Genomic DNA, 25,480 nt, shown 5'->3' on the forward strand with positions numbered 1-25,480 from the left:
GAGAGAGAGAGAGAGAGAGAGAGAGAGAGAGAGAGAGAGAGAGAGAGAGAGAGAGAGAGAGAGAGATAATGAGAATGATGGATGCTGATGGAAGAGATTTATAAATACTCAAACTTTTTCAGACACCAAAATAAGAAAAAAAAAAAAAACACGAAAAAATAAAGAGGAGAAAAAAAAAACTCAGACCCAACGCAAATAAATCATACAGGAAAATATAAAAAAAAGGGAGAACAGAAACTTCCCACCGAAATTATTTACAAAACTTATAAAAAAAGGCAGCGTGATCCAATTAGCAAGATTAATTACACCTTTGCTACTTGATGCAGTCTGGCTAATTATTCAGTGAGTCATTAACCTCCAGGTAAATTGCGGGGATTAGAAACTCCACCTGGCTGTCATGGGCTTGTTTGTGGTGAGAGGGAGGTAGAGGAGGAGGTGGAGGTGATGGTGGATGAACAGCAGCAGACCTCTTGGCCCTTACGAGAGTGATTCTGATAAACTACATTGTCTAATCCAGGGTGAGAAAGATACGATAGTAAGAAGAGGAGGAGGAGGAGGAGGAGGAGGAGGAGGAGGAGGAGGCTGCGCAGGAACGTACGAACAGAAGGGAAGAGGAAGTTTGTTTGAAGGAGGAGGAGGAGGAGGAGGAGAAGAACGAAGAGGAAGAGAAGTAAGGAGGAGGAGGAGTAGGAAGAGAAGGAGATTAAGGTGGACGAGGAGAACGAAGAAGAGGAGAACGAAGAAGAGGAGGAGGAGGAGGAGGAAGAGGAGGAGGAGGAGGAGGAGGAGGAAGAGGAGGAGGAGGAAGCTGAAGAGGAGGAAGAGGAGGAGGAGGAGCTGCATATGAGCCCTGGAATGGATGAGGCTGCCTGTTGCCTGATACTCGCCTCATGTTGGAGTAAACTGGTAAACTCGTGTATTTAAATAGATTAGCTTAGGGTAAGACAGCGAGAAGACCTCCTCCCCACCTGCTTGTCGAGTGTTGGGGAATGGTGGGGAATGTTCCAGTGACTGCTCTAAAACTCCATTAATGTGTGATGATGCTACTTCCTAATGATGTGGCTTCAATTTTATTTGTGCTTTAGATGTGAAATATAAATTGAGCTAATGGCACGTAGACCTGTATAGGATTTACATATAATTGTATTTATCTATTCATTAATTAAGCTTTTATTACCACTTTAAATAATTATTCTGATTCTCGCATAATGACCACAGGAAAAAGATTACAACATATAAAAGGTAGAAATTATATGTTATTGTTCATAGGATTGAAAGTTTGTCTATTACATTACTTCGATAAAAATAGAAAAATAAATCTTTTATATCCATTTAGGGAATACAGCGAGCAAAACTATGAAGACAATGTGATATGATGTGCAGTAGTGTTCTGAACCTCGGGGCGTAACATGAAGCAACAGGCTGAGTCTCGCGGGTGTACAGCCAACCAGGAAATTAAGAGCATGACGAGGAGCAGACCAGTGATGAAGCTTATTCTGTCTGGCGGTGACACAACATTACCTCGAGCCTCTGCCGGGGTATTAATGGGCCGATCCTTCTTGTGGGTGAAATGTTGTGTTTGTGTCACGTTTTTTCTTGTTTACGGTGGTCGTATAACAAATAACTGCCACGAGTCTTCATGAGGTGATCCGTTTTGCACCTTGAGTGACGACTGAGGTGGAGGAAAAGGTTATGTCTGTGTCAAGCTTTTTCTTCTCTCTATTTTTTCCTTTTATATATATATATACGATAGTAATATAACATAAATTCAAGTCTTTTTCATTAGTCTTCCATGAGTCGATATATTAAGCACCGCGAGTGACATCTGCGCTGAAGAGAAATGTTATGTTTGTGTGTGTTACGTTTCTTTTCTTGTTTATGGTGGTGACACAAATCTACATCGAGTTTTCATGACCCGATACATTTTTGAGCGACAACTGAGGTTAAGAGAAATGCTGTTTGTATTAAATTTGTTCTTTTTCTTATTTATACGGTGGAAACATAACATCAAATGAAGTTTTCTACATTGAGTCTTTTATGAACCAATATATTTTTCCCCTTGATTGGTAAAAGGTAGAAAAATGTTATGAGTGTGGCTGTTTTTCTTCCTGTTTACGTTGATGATATAGCATTAGATGAAGCCTTTTTCACAGAGAGTTTCCATGAACCGTGATGTTTTGCACGGGGAGGAATGACTGAGGTGAGGAGAAAGGTTACGCTCATGAGTGATATACAACGCTTTCTTTTCTTTCCACTGGTGCCACAACATTAAATCACACCTACAAATATTCTACCTGCAGTCTTTTACGTGCCTTTGTTTTCTTTTGCATTAGTGACAAGAGTAAAGACATATTTTTATTTTCACTTTTCAGGGTGACATAACACGAACGCACTCCTAGCACGTACACTGTTTCGTGCATTGATTTATGTGTTTTTTTTCTTTGTTGACGTAACACTGAATCAGCCGTTATGTATCTATTCTTTCGCATGCTGATTTATCTTATTTTATTTATTTATTTATTTATTTATTTAGAGTGACCATTAAGGTAAAGAGAAATTCAATAAGTTACTTTTCATTGTCCAAGATGGCATAACAAAAACTGAAACCTTATGTGTCGACTTACATGTTCCCATTTATCTATTCTTTTTCTTTTAAGTAATAACTGAAGTAAAGAGAAATTATATGTTTGCTGCTATATCACTTTCCGTAGCGATATAACGTTAACTCAGATGCTCAACATCAAGGCTTTCAGATATTGATTTTCCCCTTTTATTATTTAAGTGACAACTAAGGTAAAGAGAAATGATAAATGTGTATGTGTTACTTTTAATTTACTGTAGTAACATATCATAAATTCAAACACTGCACCTCGAATCTTTCACGAAGCGATCCATTTAGCACTTCACACTTCCCCGTAAATTACAGCAGCGGTAAAGAGAAATGTTATGCTGTGTGTGTATTACAACGCGTGTTTTATCCAGCGGCAACATAACAGTAAATCAAACCTGCTGCTTCGTGTCCTCAGTGAATCGCTTGTTTTAACGCATCATACCTGCCGATGAGCGACAGGTAAAAAAAGAGAAGCATTTTATGTTCTGTTATTTTATCAGCTGTGGCAACATAACATTATCTGGAGTGACAAATCAGAAGAAAAAACAACAGCAGTTACCGCATACAAGGTTGTGATAAATTAGGCTAATTCCTACTAAGAAACGTGGGATAGGATAGAAGAAAGCCCCTTTCTAGTGAACGGACAATCTAGTAAAGAGGAAGAAAAACAGAAGAATATACCTTACCGCATACGAGGTTGTGATAAACTGCGCTAATTCAAACTGAGAAACGTGAAATAGTGAAGCTTGTCTCTAATAATCTGACAATTTGCGCACCTCGGCTGTCTTATCAAGGTGAGTAATAACAGAGGAAGAGAAAAAATATTACAGTACTAGAGCTCTCTTTTATATTTGTACAAGCCTACCAGTGTTTCTCATTGTATCGGTACCGGGAACAAAAAAATATATATTAATTCATCTCACGGAATTAATTAAAAGTTCTGGTAACCTGCTTCATGCCTCCACATAATCTTCCTTACTTTGCACAACACACTCGCAAGTTCTGAGCCTTCTTCTTTAATTAATTAGTGTTAGAATACCATGCAGATGAAAAAAGGGTTATCTCACAGAAAATGGATCCCCTGGTATAGAACGGGGTCATGAGAGAGAGAGAGAGAGAGAGAGAGAGAGAGAGAGAGAGAGAGAGAGAGAGAGAGAGAGAGAGAGAGAGAGAAATGCAGAACAACAATTCGAGAAGAGCAAGATAAATGATCAAGCAAGTAAGTGTAAAAACATATTTCTCTCTCTCTCTCTCTCTCTCTCTCTCTCTCTCTCTCTCTCTCTCTCTCTCTCTCTCTCTCTCTCTCTCTCTCTCTCTCTCTCTCTCTCTCTCTCTCTCTCTCTCTCTCTCTCTGGCTGTTACGGAACCTGCCAGTCTTAATTAAAATCACACACCTGCCCTTCACCTCTCACCTGGGCGGAACAAACGTGACGGGAGCAGCAAATTCACGGTAGTTTTGACTGACTTTGTTTGACTTCGGCCGTTACCTGTTCGTTTTCCGTCTACCTGTGTGTGTGTGTGTTAATGTGCGAGTGATATGCTGTATTTTTTTATTCCTTTCTTTTTAATACGTAACTTTATGATGATATTTCTTATTTTTTTATGTAAATATTTGGATGTTACTTTGGTTTTGCTTATTGTTTTGATTTTATTGTTTTTTTTTATTGATTTTTTATTAGTGTTTTTTTCTTTTATGATGTTTCTTTGTGGTGATATTTTTTTCCTATTACTCAGTTTTTAATGTTTTCCTTTGTTTTGTCTTTATTATTTTCTGATTTCCTGTATTCGGTCGATTTTTCTTTTCTTTCATTAATTTGTCCACGTTAATTTGTTTCCATTTGTCTGTTCTTCCTTTACAATGTTTCCTTGGCTTTTTTTTTATTTTTATCATAATTTCTACTTGCAATGTTTTTTCCTTTGTTCTCTTTTGCTGTTTTTCCATTTTCTATCTTCAGCCAGTTTTTTGTTTGTTTCGGTTCAGTTATTTCATGATTTTTTTTTAGTAATTCATTTTGGGTCCCCGCGTGCTGGCTTCATTAATTCACTTTTCACGAGTCATAGGGAGCATTAATTTTTACTTTTTAATTGTGATGTCAGGCAAGTTTATAATATCACTTTTTCTGGCAATACCTACACATTTTATGTACTATTTAAAATTGCCAGTTTTATTTATTTATTTATTTATTTTAGTGTTTCATTTAATAAGTCAATACTTTCAGATTATTTTAATTAACTTTACTATACTGCTCTATAAATCAAAATAAAACAGATAATGAAAGAAAAAAAATAATAGATAAAAGTAATAAATAATGATGGTGATACATAAAAAAAAAATATAGCATTTTTATCCCTACTTCTGCTAGTGATAAAAATAACACAAAAAAAAAAAATGAAAACAACGATGCAAACACAGGAAAACACAAAAATAATTGCTCCGTGCCTAATTCCATCTCATTAACGGTAAAATCAGCACAAAAATACTGCGAACTATGAAAGAGGGAACATTAATAAGGTTACCAATGTATTTCACAGGCAATTATCTCCAACCACAGGACGAGGCAACTACCGCAGATGATTGGGCGTTGAGGGGCGTGGCGGCGAACAGTGTTAAAACAATAGCGCGTTAGGAGTGTTAGAAATTGTGATTAATGAGAGAGAGAGAGAGAGAGAGAGAGAGAGAGAGAGAGAGAGAGAGAGAGAGAGAGAGAGAGAGAGAGAGAGAGAGAGAGAGAGAGCATACATAAATAAAAAAATAAAGCAAAACATTTTTCTACTTTGTGTATATTTAGTTTCCTTGATGATGTAGACAACACAGGTAACTAGACAGACAGACAGACAGACAGACAGACGGACTAAAGCATACAGAGACAAACAATAAAACTCCATCAGTAAATACAATTCCTTTAATAATAACACAAACGAATATTTTCATCTATAGAATAAAAATACTCAACATTCATGACTAATCAGAAACAGACAAACCACCATGCTTTCCTCTTCCTCCTCCTCCTCCTCCTCCTCCTCCTCCTCCTCCTCTTCCTCCTCCTCTTCCAGGTAACATGAAATTTGATACAACATAACGTCCATTTTCTTTAATTCCTGGAAATTCAATACCTTTCGTGTGAGGTTTATAAGCTTCCTATTGAGTAAAAATAATGAAGAGAGAGAGAGAGAGAGAGAGAGAGAGAGAGAGAGAGAGAGAGAGAGAGAGAGAGAGAGAGAGAGAGAGAGAGAGAGAGAGAGAGAGAGAGAGAGAATCACATTACTTCCTTAAAAAAAAAAGTGACACAGAATAATGGTGTTCAGTTAAATGAAAAATATATCAGAGGATTTAATGACATTCCCTCCTCATTACGATAGCCAGAGAGAGAGAGAGAGAGAGAGAGAGAGAGAGAGAGAGAGAGAGAGAGAGAGAGAGAGAGAGAGAGAGAGAGAGAGAGAGAGAGACTTTCCGTTAAATTACTACTTTCATAAAGGAAGAAAAGCTAAAAGCAACGGAACAGTGAAAGTGATCATGTTCTCCATAGTGTAGTGAAGGTGACAGGCTGGTGGTGATGGTGATGGTGGTGGCGTGGGTAACGTGTGCTGGTGATACTGTCGTGGTGGTGAAGTAGTTAAGTTTGATGATGATGGCAGTAAAGATGTAGTGGTGGTGATAGTGATGGTAGTGATAGTGATGGTGACAGTGGTGATGGTGATGGTGATGGTGATGGTGACAGGTTAACAAGAAACACCTTACCTGCTAAAAACCACACCTCCCCACACACACACACCTCCCTACACACACCTGCCCCAACACATAAACTTATTCCACTCATACACACACACACACATGCACCTGCCTTTCCACACACCTGGCTCAAAAGACACCTGCGTGAACCTTGAAATATAGCCTCCTTCATCAACCTTACACTTCGCTTTGCTACCTGCGACATTTGAAAGGCTCGGAAAAAGGCCACTTGCTATATATCTACCTGTCTTTTTCTTGCCTTAATTGGATTTCGTGGCTCGGAGCTCAGGTGTAAAGTTCCCCCTTTGTGGATGACCTAATCTCACCTGCCCTCGCCTCTCGCCTCCTCTTCTAGCTGCGAAAACGTTACAGAGCTGAAGATTATTTAGTGGTATTATTTTAAAAGAGGGGATGTACCGGCTCTCTCTCTCTCTCTCTCTCTCTCTCTCTCTCTCTCTCTCTCTCTCTCTCTCTCTCTCTCTCTCTCTGCTCAAAGTGAAATTAAGGGAAGGTATATTTATTCAGTTCTCATACTTTAGAATTATCTCCTTTGTTTTCTGATTAAAGAAGAATTTTATATTAACTATTCTAAAGCTTTTTTTTTTCGCTACTCTCTATGAAACCAACTTCTTGTACCTTTTCTTTTTGTCCTGCTTTTTATTCTCCAAGATACGTGTTGAGTGTCTTGCCGTCCCCCATCCTCCTATTTCCCTTCCAAACATTTCTCTCCTTTGCGTTCACCACCAAACGTTCCTTGTGTTGACATTTCGAAACGTTTGTCCAAGTTTCCTTTTCTCCAGTTTGTTCCTTGATACCATGCACGTGCTGTTTTCATGGTATAGTTTCTCTTTCTCTCTCTCTCTCTCTCTCTCTCTCTCTCTCTCTCTCTCTCTCTCTCTCTCTCTCTCTCTCTCTCTCTGCCAACCCAGCCTCACTTTCTCAATTCTCTTTCCATTTTCGTCTTCGTTGCTTATCATTTTTATCTTCACCCTTAATGAATAAGCTAATAATGCCTTGTACCCATCCTTACTCAACACTTATTCACGTTACACTTGACCTCTGCTCATCTTCATTTCATCTTTCTGGTTACACCTTGTATATCTTTTCTGCCTCACGTTCCATCTTTTTCATTTCTTCTTTAAAACTAAATCCTTCACATTCTCTTCTTCACCGCATCATCTTTATCTCCATCTCTTCTTTCTCATCTCCGTCATATTCATTTGTCTCTATCACAGAATCTTATCTCCTTCGTCGTATCTTCCTCGCAGTATATTATCTCCCATCTCATCTCCTTATCTCTTTTACATCCCATCTCCATCTCCACAGCGTCTTCACCTCTACATCCCTCGCAGCATCCTTATCTCTTTAATCTCCCTCGTCTCCTTTGTCTCATCTCTCTCACTCACCTCTGCCTTGTCTCCCTAACAGTCTAATCATCTTATACACAGCGTCTTCATCTTCATTTTACTTCCCTTACAGCATCCTTATATATATTAATTACCTCTCTCATCTCCTTTGTCTCATCTCGTTCACTCATCTCCGCCTTGTCTCTCTCGCAGGTGTCATGGATGCGCAGCAGAGATGATATGCTTGAACTGATTACCTGGGACAGCAACACCTATGCTAAGGATGACAGGTGAGCTTCAGGTGTGCCCCCTCCCTAATTAAAGCCCTCGGCACAGCCACACGCATACAGGTAAGTTGATAATCTCATGTGTAATGCAACGCAGGAGGGCAGGTTGTGTGGTGAGATGCAGGTGAGTGTCATTTAATTTTCTGAGTTAAGGTGAGGTTCATGTGAGTGATGCATAAGGGTATTTGTATCTAAGTGTATCATGCAGTGAATCCCGAGGTAAAGTGAGGTTAAGTTTATATAAGTAATCAGTGTTGATACTTATTCACTTAGACAATGGTGTTTATCTATGTGAATATTATATTTTGATTTCCCAAGCAAGGTATGGTTTATTTCAGTAATCAATATCGACACTTATTCATAGAGGAGAGAAGGGTGTTTTATCTATGAGTATATTCAACTTTAATTTTCCAAGTAAAATGAGGTTTGTATAAATAATCAAAATTGATGCTTATTTATATGAAAAGTAAGGGCGTTTATCCCTAAAACTCAAGTTAATTAATGTACATACGCACCTGGGAAAGAATGTTTTTACCTGTCTTTGTTTATTACACTTGGCATACCTGTCCCTAAAATAATATATGTACAAATAAGTCTGGAAAGATACATTACTCACAGGTCTTAATTTATTACATGTTATATTTTCCTGACATAAAAAAAAAAATGCCTGGGGAACATGATTACATTTGATTACATACATGATTACATACGTATTCGTTGCTTCAGAAAAATTACAACATATATGCAGTTATTGTGCTTGATTTCCATTTAATTTTCAATACCACGTCAACCAGCTTTGCGTGGCAGGTGTGAATACAACAGTGACTAAGGTGAGGTTGCGTAAAAAAAATAAACTATGTAAAATTCTGTGTAACATGCTTTCAGATATATTAAAATACACAGACTCTTAGTTCTGAGTGTGGGAGAAGGATTGAGTGAGTGGGTGTGCGGGAGGATGTGCTTGTGTGTGTGGGTAGGAGAGACAGAGAGAGAGACACAGGGACAAACAGACAGGCAGAGGGAAGGAGAGACAGAGAATCAAGAACTAAAGCAACACACACACAATATACTCCTGGATTTACTCGACTTTATATTCCGGCGTCTCAGGTGAGGTAAATTTTAAGCCCTGATTCCCAGCACAGGTGAGACGCAGCACTGAACACCACAGGGAAGCACCACGAACGCTTTACTGGTGCTTCAAGTTATGCTGTTGTATTTACGTATATCTTAAAGCTATTCAAGTTAGTGTATAAATCCATGAATTGCTTGAATTAATACACATATACTAGACTCTCCTCCTCCTCCTCTTCCTCCTCCTCCTCGTCTGTTCGCCTCCACCTCACCTCGAAATTCTGTGGGTGAAGTTCAATGGATGATTAATGGCGTCATGGGCAATGCAAGATGGCCGCCTTATGGAGGACGCACTGAACGGAGAGTTGGAAGAGGAAGAGGAGGATGAAGATGAGGAGGAGGAGGATGAGGAGGAGGAGGAGGTTGTGGTATGAACCGATGTGCAACGAGGAAGAGGGAGGTCAGTATAATACAATGCATGGAGGAGAGAGAGAGAGAGAGAGAGAGAGAGAGAGAGAGAGAGAGAGAGAGAGAGAGAGAGAGAGAGAGAGAGAGAGAGAGAGAGAGAGAGAGAGAGAGGAATGCAGAGCTGAGATAACGATGAGAGTGAAGCCAAGAGGAAAGGGAAGGGCAGATAAAACAAAGGAATGAAAGGATAATGAAGAAAGATGGAAAGAAAATAAGAAATTGATAAGCGTAAAAAAAGAGGAAGCGGAAAATACAGAGAGGGGAAGACGAGAGAGAGAGAGAGAGAGAGAGAGAGAGAGAGAGAGAGAGAGAGAGAGAGAGAGAGAGAGAGAGAGAGAGAGAGCAGGTAAAGCAAAAGGAAATATGGTTTTTTAATGTGGTGATTGAGAAAGGAAATGGGGGGAGCGGATAATTAAGAGAGAGAGAGAGAGAGAGAGAGAGAGAGAGAGAGAGAGAGAGAGAGAGAGAGAGAGAGAGAGAGAGAGAGAGAGAGAGAGAGAGGCAAACAAACACAAAAATAGGGAATATTCTCAGTTTACTTCAAACGTCACGCATTGCTGAAACATCAAAAGAAAACAAAATGAGAAGAGAATAAAGAAAACGGATTATGGACGACTGATTTGAAATTTTAAACAAAACACAAACCCCAAAAAATCGTAAAACAAATTCAGAATAGATGAGTCTCCGGTTAAAAATATAAAACCGTAAATAAACATTTCTTTTCATGTAAGAAGGTTTCTGGCTAAGGGTAACATAAAAGATGGCAATAAAAAAAGGCCAGTTGAAGATGCCAGGCCCGAAAAATAATTGTAAAAAAAGGAAATTCAAAGTTACGAGAAGCGTCTTGAAACAAACAAAAACGGAATCCTTATAAAGTAACAAGATTTTCAGTGCAATTTTGTTCCCTATGCATAAAGTGAGAGAGAGAGAGAGAGAGAGAGAGAGAGAGAGAGAGAGAGAGAGAGAGAGAGAGAGAGAGAGAGAGAGAGAGAGAGAGAGAATGGACTTGGTAGTTACTATTAGAAGATAAGATGAGACAAATGTAGATGGGGATGATAAATGAATGTATGTAAGCATCTTTTATACAGGGACTGCCACGTGTAGCTCTGATGGGTTCTTGCAGCTTCCCTTATTTTCTTATGTTATGCTGTATCATCCTCATGACGAGATGTTTTGAAGTGAATAACTCACGGCCACTATGCTACACAGATAGACGAGGGAATACTAAAGTAGATACTCGGAAAACTTTCTCAAACTTACTTTTCTGGGAGTAATAATTAAGGAGTTTTTTTTTCACCTTTTTGTACCCTTGGCCAGCTTTACCCGCGTGTGAGAAATATCTTGTAGCTGTTGATAAGAATTTCTAAGTACTTGTTGGAGCCTTACCCAGTCTCTTTAAATAAATAAATAAATCAATGAAATAAAATAAAGAAGTCACATAGCTGTTTTACTAGAATTTCTAAATACGAGGAATGCAAAAAAATAAGCTGTGGCTGTTTACAAAAATTCCTGAGAATAAATTGGATTCTTGGCCAGCCTCCTTTATATGTAAGAAAATAAATAAATAGAAATAAATATATTCTGCAACTAATTTATTGTAATTTCAAAGTCCGAGTAATGCAGAGAGATTTACACTTCCTAACAAGTAATCAGATAAAACTTGGCAGTATCAGGGTATTAGTTAGTGTAATTGGCAGTTCGCTTGTTTCAGCCTCGCAAAATGTCGCTGTTTGAATAAAATAATGATGCGTATTTAAATGGTTTGCACAACACGAGTATACATACATTTGTTTTTTTCTTTCAGTGTGTTCGATGTTTTACTCCTGAAAGTTTCCTCATTTTAATTTACTTTAAAACACTATCACTTTTTTTCATCCTTTTTCAGGCAAGAGTTCTTTCGCAAGTTATTTTAATTGTTGTATAAACTATGTCGTTAGTTCCCTCGGTGTTAATAAATTCCTCAGTGAGAGTGTATTTATGATTCGCGGAGCAGTTCTCTTCCTCGTCTTTTACCGTCTTGTTGGCACAGCTGCCCCGCGTCAGGAGGAGCTGTCCCGCCTCTGCCCCCCAGTGTGCTCAGGGCAAGTGCAACACGTGCTGGTTTTGACACCAATGCAGCCCACGAGATAACATTTCTGACATCAGGGAAGTCTACGAACTGAATTTTCAACATTGACTTTATGAACCAACATTAGTGACATCAGTGAAGTCTACTTACTATATCTCTGACATTATATTTACTAACACTGCTGAAATCAATGAAGTCTGTGAGCTCAGTGAAGTCCATGAACTATAATTTTTAATCCATTCAAGTTGTTTCCTGCACGTAACTACATGACAGACTGAAATATATTAATCCACTTTTCACTCACAAGGAATTCTTACCGTAAAACACATCAGTCAGTTCTGAATAAAAGCTTTTCTTGGGAAACGATGCGTGACATTTTTCTGTATTTCCTTTGCCAGATAAACATTATTTCTGCTTCGTTCGTTCAGCCCCAGTAAATTTATGGTTATAAACGCCACCTCTTCCATCAGGCCTCGCCAAATTAATCTGATCTGAAGAACTTAGAGAGACTTTTTGTGAAGTATGTTATTACTGCTCACTTCATCTTGTGTGTACATTAAGGTTTTCCTATTTCTCCTCTTCCTTCACAGTCACCACCACCTTCAAGTTCTAGTCTTCTTCTTCTTCTTCTTCTTCTTCTTCTTCTTCTTCTTCTTCTTCTTCTTCTTCTTCTTCTTCTTCTTCTTCTTCTTCTTCTTCTTCTTCTCCTCTTCCTCCTTTTCCTCTTCCTCTACCACCTCCTGCTCCATGTCTTTGCTTCTTGTTCTTGTTCTTGTACTTCTTGTTCTTCTTCTTGTTCTTCTTCTTCTCTTCCTCCTCCACTACCACCTCCTGCTCTTGTTCTTGTTCCTCTTTTTCTTTTTCTTCTTGTTCTTGTTCTCCTCCTCCTCCTCCTCCTCCTCATCCTCATCCTTCTCCTCCTCCTCCCTTAACTCTCCTGTCTCTCTCCTCTCTTCAATAACTTCGGAGCAATTCTCAAGTACTCGTACATCAATATACAGAGGAGGTCTAATATTGCCTTAGTCTTCTCAGCATCACACCCGCAACAGCTTCCCTCTCAGACACGCTTAGGTTAAATTAACTGTCCTTTCTTCGATCGCTCTGTTTATCTTTAAGTCTCCTAAAAACCTAAAAATTGGTTGCTTTCTTACAGCTTCTCCATTCTTTACAGGAAAGTTAAATGAGAAACCTGTGATGTTATTGGGAAGCATGAAGCGTTAGGGAAAATTTATACGGTGACTTTAAGGTTTTAGAAGTGAAATGATACAAGGATACGGAAAAATGTACCAAAACGATGCCCAAAAAAAAAAAAAAGAAAAAAACCGCAACAAAAGAATTTCTAAACCATAAAAAAAAGAAATATATAAACAAATGCAAATACACACATATATATACACCCTCTCCCTAAACAAACACACATACACACATACAAACAAACAATTTCAACATAAACAGCTTCCACTGAGACACATCTAACAGATCACAAACACATCCCAGTAAACTTTGACGTGTGATTCTGCAAGACAAACACACACACGCACCCACCCACCCACACACTCACACACGCATAGAATAACACAGCATTTAAATTCACGCACGTACTCCCATACAGGTGAATTATTTTCCAGTGCAATGAACAGGGACGCGCAAGGCTGCAGATCGATCGATATAACTCCTGTTTAATTCGGCCCAAAAGCGAGTGAATAACATGCTGCACTTCAATTTATGTGTGTGTGTGTGTGTGTGTGTGTGTGTGTGTGTGTGTGTGTGTGTGTGTGTGTGTGTGTGTGTGTGTGTGTGTGTGTGTGTGTGTGTGTGGTAGGGAAGTTGGAGACAGGAAGAAGTAATGGATGAGAGGTGAAGGGCGGAGGAAGAGAAACATAAGGAGGAGAAGGAGAAGGAGGAGGAGGAAGAAAAGGAAAAGAAAAATGATAAGGACGACGAAGAATAAGGAAAAGGGAAGAAGGAGAAGGAGGAGGAGGAGGAGGAGGAGGAGGAGGAGGAGGAGGAGGAGGAGGAGGAGGAGGAGGAGGAGGAGGAGGAGGAGGAGGAAGAGGACGACGACGAAGAAGAAAAATAATGGGAGGAGGAGGAGGAGAAAGAAGGAAAAAGGCAGAGGAGGAGGAGGAGGAGGAGGAGGAGGAGGAGGAGGAGGAGGAGGAGGAGGAGGAGGAGGAGGAGGAGGAGGAGGAGGAGGAGGAGGAAGAGGAAGAGGAAGAGGAGGAGGAGGAGGGGACAGGGGAGATGCAATAAACATTAATGGTTTTAAGACGTAGGAGAGAGAGAAAAGTTTACAGTTTCTCGTGGTTTGACGCTTCATAAAATGCAAGAAGGTTGTGCAGGGAACCTAGTCCTGATAAAGTTTGCTATTAAATATATTGATACAACTCTCTCTCTCTCTCTCTCTCTCTCTCTCTCTCTCTCTCTCTCTCTCTCTCTCTCTCTCTCTCTCTCTCTCTCTCTCTCTCTCCAACCAGCCTACACCTTTTACTTTTTATGAAATACCTTATCACAATCAACCTCACAGCGACTAACATATCTACCTTAACTTGTCCTTCCTTTAGCTTCCTTTACATTCCTCTACGTTGCGTCACCTTTACCACGCACAACCATGCACGAAGTAATTACGCACCGCTACCGTGAGAGCCGATAAATAATTCGCTCCTATGCTCCGTTCCAATTTCCGGAAACGTAAAACTAAGCTGCACATTCCAAGTTATTGGCAGAGAAACAAAATCCTTCTTAATCGTAAATTACCTGGCACCCGAACCCCACCTGGCGCTCATTAATCTGGCTGTGGGGAGCAATTAACACACCTGGGGAGAAATAGGAGTCAATCATGAGGTGGAGAACAGGTGTGGGGACGGACAGGTTTGGAGACAGAACAAGAGAAAGAGAAAGCAAACAGTGGTGATAAAAATGAAAAGACAAACCAAGGGATAAAGGAGGATGAGAGGAAAAAAGGAAAGGGTGAAAGAGAGAAGGGAAAAGGTTGAAGAACAGCGAAGACAAAGGAAGAGGGCAAGTGAAGGTAACATTAGCGTGAAGAAAAGAAGAAACAGGAGGTGAATAGAAGAGTTATGGAAGAGAGAGAGAGAGAGAGAGAGAGAGAGAGAGAGAGAGAGAGAGAGAGAGAGAGAGAGAGAGAGAGAGAGAGAGAGAGAGAGAGAGAGAGAGAGAGAGAGAGAGAGAACAGAAAAGAACAAAACAAAACAATGAACTCAGGTGAACCAGGTGATGCAGAAGGATGAAAAGCTGATAAAGAAGAGACGAGGAAAAGAAAGAAAGAGGAAAGCTGGTAAAGACGACGAATGAGGGAAAGAAAAAGAGAGAGAGCGAGAGAGGAAGAGAAAACAAATAATTACGAAAGCTGAGAGAATACAGGTGTGCGTGAGAGAACAGGTGAGAGAGGAAGGATATTGCCAGAGAAATTAAAGTATGCAATAGAATGAAGAACACTGGGGTTACAAATTAAGGTGACAGGCTAAGAGTGGGAGAGAAAAGGCATGTAGGGTGAGGACAAAGGGAGGGATTACGGAATATCTCAAGAGGAACACACTTGTGGGAGAGGAATGGGTGACACTGGGGGGGGGGGACGTTTAAGGGCGAAAGAGTCAAGGGAAGGTGAAGGGAAAAAAAGAAATATTCTCTGGCTAACTTAGGGAAAAGGAGTTTAAGGCGATTTAAGAGTGAGGAAAAGATGAAAATAAGACATGATAAGATAATAAAGCAGATAAAACCAAAGGAATAAGAAGACGAAAAAGAAAGGGAACAAATTTTAGGTGGATTCAAAGATGAGAACAGTGTGAAAATAATGTATAACAAAAATACAAGAAATAAAAACAAAAAAAATAAGGGAAAGAAAAACGAAAAGAATAAAACCTGCCTAAAAATAACACAACACGGACAAAAAATGGAAGACCGTACGTAAAAGAATAAAAAGAAATGAGATGATACAGGGAATAAAAGAAAAACAAAGTAACGGGAGGGTTAAAGGAAGGAAGGGAAGCTGCGAGTATTGGCAGGAGAGAGAGGCAGATGACAGGAGGAGGAACAGTGACGGGGGGAGGGAAAGAGGTAGGTGGGAGGAAAAAGAGACATGGAGGCAGGTAAAGATAGGAGAGAGAGAGAGAGAGAGAGAGAGAGAGAGAGAGAGAGAGAGAGAGAGAGAGGAGAGAGAGAGAGAGAGAGAGACGAGAGAGAGAGAGAGAGAGAAAGGAAAATATTAAATAAGTATTTATAGAAAGAACAAGAATAGAAGAGATGAAAAAATAGAAAGAGAGGAGGCAGACGGGAGAAAGTATAAGATAATATGGAAAGAATGATAAAAACAAGTGGGGAAAATAACAAAACAAGGAGGAAAAAGAAATGGAAGATAAGAAAAAACAAAAAACGGAAAAATAAATTAAGCAAGAAGAGAAGAATTAACAGATGACAAATTATAGAGAATATAGGGAAGACAGATACGAAATAACAAAAAAAGAAAAAAAAAAAATTGGAATCTGGAGAGAAAGAAAGAAAATGGGAAGAAGATAACAAACGTTGCAGAAGATGATAAATGAAGGAGATAACAAAATAAGAGATAGGGAGACAAAAAAAAAAGTAGAAGACGAGAAAGAGAAGGGAGAGATAATAAAGGAAAATGTGGAAGAAAACGAACATAACAAGAGACGCGGAAGAAAATTAGGGAGATAACACAAGCAGGTAAAGAAATAACAGATGATAAAAGAGAGAATGAAAGGAGGCAGAGAAATGATAGATAAAGTGGAGGAGATAATAAATTTTGCACGAGAGAAAATAGGGAGGCGGGGAGTTAACAAAGAAAATGGGGAGATAGAAAACGTAGCATGAGACGAGAAAGGAAGATGGGAGAGATATGAAACAAAAGAAGAGAGATAAGAAAAGGAGAATGGGAGACAGCAAAGACGGAGAGAAAGACAGGCATATAAAAAAAAAAGGAAAAAAAAATGATAAATAATGTGAGAGAGAGAAATTATGGCAGGATAGCAAGTGTTAGAAAACGGGAAGGGAAGATAGAAATAAATGAGGAACAAGACAGAAAATATAAAGGAAAAGGCAACAGGTAGAATAATTAAAGGTACACTCAGGTAATGCGGACATGCTCATGTTCAACCTCCCACTGACACACTGAGTCCCAAAATTCTGGAGGTGTCCAAAGCCAGCAGTATAAACTGAGCCCTGACTAACCTCATTCATTATTAACTATCTACATCTACAATTCATACATTTTTTTTATTCACTCAAGCGCTGTTGTTATAATTCAAGGCCGGTGAGAAATAGACTAATGAATTTGTAATATTTTTTTTTCACTTACCTGGAGTTTGAGTTGTTCAAGATAAGAGTGACTGAAATAATGGCGTTAATATTAAGAGGTTTTCATTACCATCAAACTCTTTTATTTATAACTCAGTCGAGTGAGGAAGATGTGAAATGATCAGTATTTTCTTTTCATTTCTGGCTTGAATAAAGATTGTTACATTTATAAATTCACTTTTCATAGAGAGAGAGAGAGAGAGAGAGAGAGAGAGAGAGAGAGAGAGAGAGAGAGAGAGAGAGAGAGAGAGAGAGAGAGAGAGAGAGTGTGTGTGTGTGTGTGTGTGTGTGTGTGTGTGTGTGTGTGTGAACCCCAAACTTAACAGCCCTTCCAAATTACGCAAAACGGCTCATTTCCGCCTCTAATCACTCTATTAATAAGGACCAAAAATACACACACTTCCACCTTGCAATCCATTTTCGCTCGTGCCTCGAAAGAAAACGGAGTCAATGAAGGGGAGGCTGCGATAGAATGCAATGAGGAGCAGCATCGCAAAGCTTCCAAGGTCGTTATTTCAATACAATGCTAAGCTAAAAATCGACATTATAGTTACGATGCCTGATTTTTTTCCGCTCCCCTGTATGTGTGTGTGTGTGTGTGTGTGTGTGTGTGTGTGTTAGCACCTTCCAGATATACTTCACTTAGTAACGAAATGAGGGAAACTTTACCTATTTCTGCTAATTATCCTAGAAAAAATATATTACTTCTCATAATCTTATACTCTTGGAATAATGACATCTTTTCCTTTTGCTCCTCCTCCTTCTACTTCTCCTTCTCTCTTCACCATTTTTTTCTCGCTCTTTATTTTCTTTTCACTTTTCCTTTTCGCATACTCCTCTCTCTTCTCTTGTACCTCTATACCCTTTCCTTCTTTAATTCTATAACTTTCCTCTTCCTCCTCCTCCTCCTCCTCTTCCTTCTCCTCCAACAAAAGTGTTTGAAATACTCAGTTGACAAGATTAATGCGGACTATTAATTTTCAGCTCATAGATCAAAAGAAATAAAGGAAAACAAAGCAGCTGAAAGACAAACATTTCATCTTCAACCAGATTGTCAACGTTTGAGGTTACATATATATTCTTATGACACCAAATAAATGACGTCACAAATAAAAAATAATAATGATAATAATAATAATATTAATAATAATAATAATAATAATAATAATAAAAAGCGTGGACGAATTTTTGGCCGCATTTCAAATTAATTCTGGTTTGTCCAAGAAATGTCGTTTTACTGAGGCTGTTTTTGGCTGTTTAGCACCGGATAGAAGTAACGATGAAGTCATCTTTTATTTATCTGCTATGAAAATTTATATTAATTTTCTCCACTCTAGTATTTCTTCCCTGGTTGCTCTGGGTGGAAGGAGCGGTAGGTGGAGAGGCGTCTTCATCTGTGTTACTCGTCCTTTTTTTCCATGTTGTGTAAAAGTGTAGCGCCACAACACAAACAGCCTTGTAAAGACCAGTAAGTCAGCTGTTGTTTGCTCATTCCTTGTATTCCTTTGTGTTCTTACTCCATCTTCTCTCATTTTTATCCACCCCGTGCTTCTCTGCCTTCCTTTCATCTTCACTACCTTCCTTCTCCTTCTCTACTTTAACCTTTGTCCCCTCTTCACTTTCGTCATTTTCCTCATCCTCCTCTTCCTCCTCTCTCACCCTCTATCTCCTGCGATCATTATTACCAATACCATCACCATCAAATTCTACTCTACCATCACCGCGAGGCGTCAGAGGGGAAAAAATTGAAATGAAATTAGGCAGGATCAAAAAGAACTTTCTCCTCAATCCTCGTCTATATCATTGAGCCTCTCGCATCGAAGACGAATCCTACGAGAAGAGAGGGATGTCCTTTGGGAAGCTTATGAGTTTGTTTTTCCTTTGTTTGTCTTGTTGTTCTCTTGGTGGTGATCATTGGGGGAATTAATTATGATGTAAGTGGAGTTTTTATTAGTTTTTGAAAGAAGGATTTGGCTTGGTATTAGTTGTTTTATCTAACTTATCCTAACCTATCCAAACTTAACCTAACGTATCCTAACCTAACCTAAAGTGGAGTTTCATGAGTATTAGTGGAAGGATGTGGAGTTATTAGCATTAATTGGGTGTCTTATTAGTTTCCTTATCCTAATCTAACCTAACCCAACCTAACCTAAATTGGAGTACCATGAATATTAGAAGGATATGAGTTATCAGTATTAGTTGTTAAGTAGTCTTATATTTGTTGTCTTATTCTAATTTAACTTAACCTAACCTAACCTAACTTAACCTAACCTAACCTAACCTAACCTAACCTAACTTAACCTAACCTAATATCTGTCAGTCTTCATTCCCTCAATAATTCACGCAGAATAAACTGTTCTTATATCCATTTACCTCTCAATCATATCATAATCCACTTCTATTCTCTTCTGTCGTAAACTCCTAGCAGTAATCTCAAGTCCACCAAAAACTCTGTCCCAATCCACCGTTTTCACTTCCACTAATCCACTCGCCGGCAAATTTCATCCTTCTTTCCCTTCCTTTCTTCCTTTCTCTTTATTTTCCTTCACTTTTTCTTTCCTCTCCACTTGCTCTCCCTTTCTTTTCCCTCCTGCTGCTCCTCCTCCAAACACCGTCCGGAAAAAAAAATCTTAACCCAGTCTTCGAATCTCTCCAAACAGACTTCCAATTAATATCTCCAAGTTCAAGTTAAGCCACGTTCACTGCGATCTTTCCCAGGTGCGTGATACCTGTCCGCCGTTCAATTAACGTTACCCAGCAAGCTTACGGCCGTTAAGTCTCTTCCCGCCACACGTTACTTGGCACTTTACCGGAATGTGGCACCGGAACCGGACGTGGAAAGAGTAAAGGAAGAAATACAACTAAAAAAAAAACTCTAAAAAAGGAAAAAAGGGGAAAAAAAACCGGAGGGAAAAGTCTGCAGTGAAAAATGGAAGAGCAGAGAGGAAAAGTTATAAGAAAAGAAATGGAAATAATACAGGTAAGAAAAGAGAAGGTAAAAGTAACGGGGAAAAAAAAAGATAGGAGGAAGGAATAAAAAAGATATTGGGAAGTGAAATGTGACATGAAACGGAAGGAGGGAAAGAGAAAGAGGGGGAAAGAAGGAGGAACGGAGGAAGGAAGGAAGGAAGAGAGAGAGAGACAAGGAAAGAAAGAGTGAGGAATGATGTGATAGGGAGGACGAACAGAGGAAAGAGGAAGAGAGGGAGAGAGAGGAAGAAGAGACGAGCAATAATGGACAGAAAGAGGAAAAGGAAGAGAGGGAGAGAGAGAGAAAAGAGGCACTGACGGACTGGAAGAGACAAGAAATAGGGAGACGAGAGAGAGGGAGAGAAAAAGTAAAGAAAGAGTAATGGAGAGGAGGAAGAATGAGGGAGGGGGAGAGAGAGGTGAAGGTAGGGACCAATAAAGAAAAAATGCACACACACACACACACACACACACACACACACACACACACACACACACACACACACACACACACACACACACACAAATGGGATCAGGAAAGTTAGTGGGATTCACAGAAGCTTCTTATAAGACCCATTTTTGTCTCACTGAAATTATGTAGAGAATTAATTAATATTTCTTTGTGACCAATACCACCACCACCACCACCACCACTACCATCATCACCATCACCACCACCACCACCACCACTACTGCTAATTGTTTCTCAAGGTACGCACAAGGTAGGAAAGCCTGTTCAGTTCACCCACACTCACATCCCCATTACATACGAAATACCAAGAATAATGGAATAGTTATTACGAAACTTTTTAAAATCTAAACTTTTTATGTAATTCTGAGGCAGCTTTTTTCTCTTTCCATTCCTCCTCCTCCTCCTCCTCCTCCTTCTTCTCCTCCTCCTCCTCCTCCTCCTCCTTCTCCTACTTCGCCTTATTTTTATCTTATTTCAACTCTCCTAAACAAAGTTAAAAAAAAAACGGAAAATTAAACACAAAAACGCATGCTATATAAATACAAAACCTGTCTTTTACGTTCATATAATAAAAAAAAAAAAATAAATAAATAAATAAATAAACAAAATAAATAAATAAATATATAAAAATAAATAAATAAAAAGAAAAAAGAAAATAGGCACAAAGAAAAACACGTAAACACACACACACACACACACACAAACACACACGTTATATTACATCATAACAAAACCTGTCATTTATGTTTTTATTAATAAACGAATAAAAAAAACTAAAAAAAAAGCAGACACGAAAACAATAAAAAAAAAAACACACCCAACAACCCAACCACCCACATACACACAAACACACACCAAAAGTTAAATAAAACACATCAAAATATCTATATAAAGACGAAACACTACCCGGCTGCCGCACTGCACTGCCGGAACCAGATTATAGCCAAGCGTTGCATATATTCCGATGAACATGAGGTCGAAGTTGAAAGTGGCGGTTGCGGTATATACCCCAGCGCCGCCCTGGGAGTGATGAAAGACCGAGGCGCCGTGAAGTCCGGATGAGATGGAGAGCGGGAGAGCGGGAGGGTAGGAGGCTGGATAGAGAAGAGCAGAGTGGGCAGACAGGAGTGGATAGAGAAGGGGAGACAGGAGTGCAGGTGGAGAGGTGGGTGTGCAGCTCGAGGGTGGATAGACGGACTAGGAAAGGCAGGAGTGGAGGGCACAAGCGTAAGCCCAGTGGATATCCAAGCTCAAGAGAGAGCCAGTGATTTCCAGAATGCATAATGTCACGAATCAGAGTTCCGTTTTCTGTTTTATTCCTCACCTTTATTCCCATCGTTCATGTCATCTTGTCTCTGTTACCTTTGCTGTCTTTTGCTCTTTATTCTTTTCCTATTTTCATTTATCTGTTTTTCCTTCACGTTTCTTCCTTTATGTTTCACTTCCCTCATTCCCTCCATTCACTCCTCCCAGTACTCCATCGTTCCTCCATCTCTCACTCTCTCCATCCTCTCCCCCACATCGCCTCACTCGCCTCAATCCTCCCAGCATTGTCTCTCAGCACTCCCCTCCCTCCTCTCCCCCCTCTCACTTCATCTCTCCTTTCCCCAACCTCCACCAATAACTCGTGTTCCTATTGCTTCCTTCCCTTTCCCCTCTCTCTGCCTCCCCTCACTTAAGCCCTCCTCCCATTCCACTAGAGACATGTTCCCTCTCTGCCTTCCCTCCAATGCCTTACCTTTCCTCCACTGCAGCCTACTCCATTTCATCTTTTCAATCTCTCCGCCTCTTCCACTACCTCCGTGCCTCTCTCAGTTAGCTTCCAGTCATAAATCTCATATTTCTTCATGGCTATCCACTTCCTCACCCTTCCACATTTTCGCAGTATCCTTCCTCTGCATCTTCTTTCACTGCCGCCTCTCACCCACCGCTCGCTCGCCGCATCTCAGACTATTGACATTTATCATAAAATCATCCACGTTCTTACACACGAAAAATTGAGCTTCTCGTGTCCTTCTCTCGCTCGCTCTCGGTGTATTGTTATTATTATTATTGTTATTATTTTTCATTTCCCTCATCTTTCATCACGGCGGGCGCGGTTTTTCCCAGCCATCTCATTCTTTTCCATGGCGTCGTTGGTAGGGATTCTTCAATTTTGCGGAGGGAGTTTCATCTTTTCCCTCTGTATTCCTCCACCCTGTCCCTCTTCCCCTTCTTTTCCTCCTCCTTCGGGCGCCTCGCAACTTTCCGTTATGGCCGAGAACGCTTCCTAATTCGTCATCAAATCTCTGGGGCGAAAAATTACTTCGATTCAGTTCGGTAGGAGTGTATGTGTGTCTGGGTCAAAGAGATCTGTGTGTGTGTGTGTGTGTGTTTGTGTGTGTGTGTGTGTGTGTGCTTACCCGCTCGTAGTACGCAAGACCTGAGCTGCAATCATGTGGTATTGTCTTTGTGTGTGTGTGTGTGTGTGTGTGTGTGTGTGTGTGTGTGTGTGTGTCCGTACCCTGCACATTGTCCTCACCTGTACTCTTCTAATTAGAACAGGTGTGTCTCCTCCTCCCCCCATGGTCATTATTAGTACAAGTACATTGCGGATACATTACATAAATTAAATTCACTTCCACCGCCACTGTCCGAATTAAAACGCACACAAAAAAAAAAAAAAACTCCTCTGTCTCTTTTAAGTGAACAGCGTGGAATGAAATGACACTCCTGCCATCAACACATAATATTTTCAGATACGAAATGATTAGACGAAAAAAGTAGGTGTTTTTCGCGAGTGACGCAACACACCACCGACTAACGTTCTATCCTCAGTGACTGCCAAGATTTAAAACTGTAATTTCCGTGGCATTTTTTTTTCTAATTAAAACGTTGCGATTCAGAGAAATATTCTAGTTGAACTACCATTACACAATGTAGTTTGCATTTCACACACCCATCCACCTACACACACACACACACACACACACACACACACACACACACACACACACACACACACACACACACACACACATCCACCCACACACACAAACCTCACTGTCAATCACGTAAGATCACATATTTCTTTAATAAAATGAGTGAATCTATCAGTGAATGAGACGAATAATACTTGACTGCCTCTTAATTAGAGGCTGAACAGGTGATGCAGACAGGTGACGCGAATACGACCACTTGGACACGTGCAGCTCATTAACAACCCTCGCTCTGATTGACAACTATAACTGACAACAGGTGCATGTTCCCTACCTGTCGTTTCACTAATAAGCAGGAATATGACCTGACCTGACATGCCCTACCTGTGTAACCCCAAGAAATGAATCTACAGGCTGAAAACTCAAGACTAGAATGGACCTGTAGACGCGTATACAGTTAGAATCAAAGTATAGAACACAAAAAAATAAATAAATAAGATAAACAAATAAATAAAAAAACAAATGAACAAATAAATAAATAAATAAAAAAAAAATAAATGAATAAATAAAAATACATTCGAAGTAAGTATATTGTTAGGCTTATTTTACTTTTCAGTCTTTTTTGTTTTTTCTTCTAATTCTTGGCTGGTTGAAAACTTTATGAAAAAGAAAAGAAATAATGATGTAAAAATACTGAAAACTATTACGGTTACTTTACTTTTGCTTTCATTCCCTTTAATTCTTCTTTTAATGTTTGGTTGGCTCAGAACGTTATAAAAAAAACCAGTATTTCTGAGTAACCACCATGCGACAAAAAGCGAAAGATGGCATACACAAAATCCCACAAAGAAAAAAAAAAATATTATAAACCACACACATCCTGGAACCATACAAAAACTTACTTTATAACAGGTAATTAGCTTATAAGGAACATGCCACTTACCTTACTGATGAAGGCTGAGGTACGTGTGGCGGCGGAGTGGCGGTTGTGGAGGTGGTGGTGCTGGTGGTGGTGGTGATGGTGGTGGTGATAATGGTAGGTGGCTGGTGGGTCATACTGAGGGGGAGGGGAGGAAATCGTGCTTTGACCTCAGGTGTGATTCAATGGATTTAACTCGTGACCTTCTGACCCAGCCTTTGTTCTCACCTGTTTTGACGGGCGGCAAAGTAAGAAAATAAATCAATAAAAAGTAATAACATTAAGATTAAATAAAATAAAAAAATAAGGCGAGATATTATGAAAGGGATAAAAACTTTACTAGACAAACAAGAACAGACAGAATTTAGCCAAACTAACCTTAAATATTAAAAAGAAAAATGCAAATCAAAGTTAAATAAAACGTAAAGTATCCTTAAACTTGACTAAACTGACAAAAAAAACAAAAATTTAGACAATATATCCTTACATTTACAAAGGAGCTAAAATGAAGGCAAATTCTACTTGTTCAAAGAGATCCAGTACGGAATATCAAGAAAACCTTTACCCTGCTGACTGACAACCATAAGAAATCGATAGTCATATAGCATCTTCATTTCACTATTACCGAAGAAAAAAAAAATGACGAACTGAGCATTTTTTTCCAGAGATCCAGTAAGAAATATCAAGAAAACCCTCACACTATTGACTGACAACCATACGAACTCAACACTCACCTGGGATCTTCATTTTGCTTCCACTGTAAAATAAAAAATAAATTAAACTTTTTTCCAGAGATCCGGAGGGAAGTATAATGAAGAAAACTCTCACTTTCCTCACTGGCGGCATTAAGAACTCAGCATTCACTTGAGATCGGATTCATTTCATTGCTAAAATAAACTGAGTGGAGCAGCCCTGAGCAGCCCCGTGAGTGGAAGGAAAGGAGCAGGTTTTGATCTAATAGGTAACCTTGGGGCGACATGAAAGAGCCTCGCTGCCTTTCAGTAAGGTGATGAAATTGCCAAAAAAAAGTCAAGGTGATCGATTCCCTCAAAGAAAACGCTGCGCTAGCCTCGCGGGCCTCCAAGGTGCATTTCTCCCCGATGATAACGTCAAATTCGCCTTAAAAGCAAGAACTAAAAGTCCATTTCGCTGACTCAAAAAATTATTTATGTTTGCTGATTATTACAAGCGTTTATTTATTGTTTATTTACTGTGTCGTACTACAGGAAAACGCAACAAAAAATCATCCTTTCGTGGAAGTGAGCATTGAAGTTGTGACTCATTTC

At 39.5% G+C, this 25,480-nt stretch overlaps 1 protein-coding gene across 1 annotated transcript in view; it reads left to right on the forward strand.

The window, feature by feature from the left end:
• LOC135091724 (uncharacterized) overlaps positions 1–25,480 on the forward strand; it is a 170,726-nt gene that overhangs the window by 118,703 nt on the left and 26,543 nt on the right. The window contains exon 4 of the mRNA XM_063989633.1: positions 7,901–7,977. Coding sequence (XP_063845703.1) covers positions 7,901–7,977 — 77 coding nt within the window. The remainder of the gene's footprint in view (positions 1–7,900; positions 7,978–25,480) is intronic.

This window comes from Scylla paramamosain, chromosome 38 (assembly GCF_035594125.1).
Source record: "Scylla paramamosain isolate STU-SP2022 chromosome 38, ASM3559412v1, whole genome shotgun sequence".
Lineage (NCBI taxonomy): Eukaryota > Metazoa > Arthropoda > Malacostraca > Decapoda > Portunidae > Scylla > Scylla paramamosain.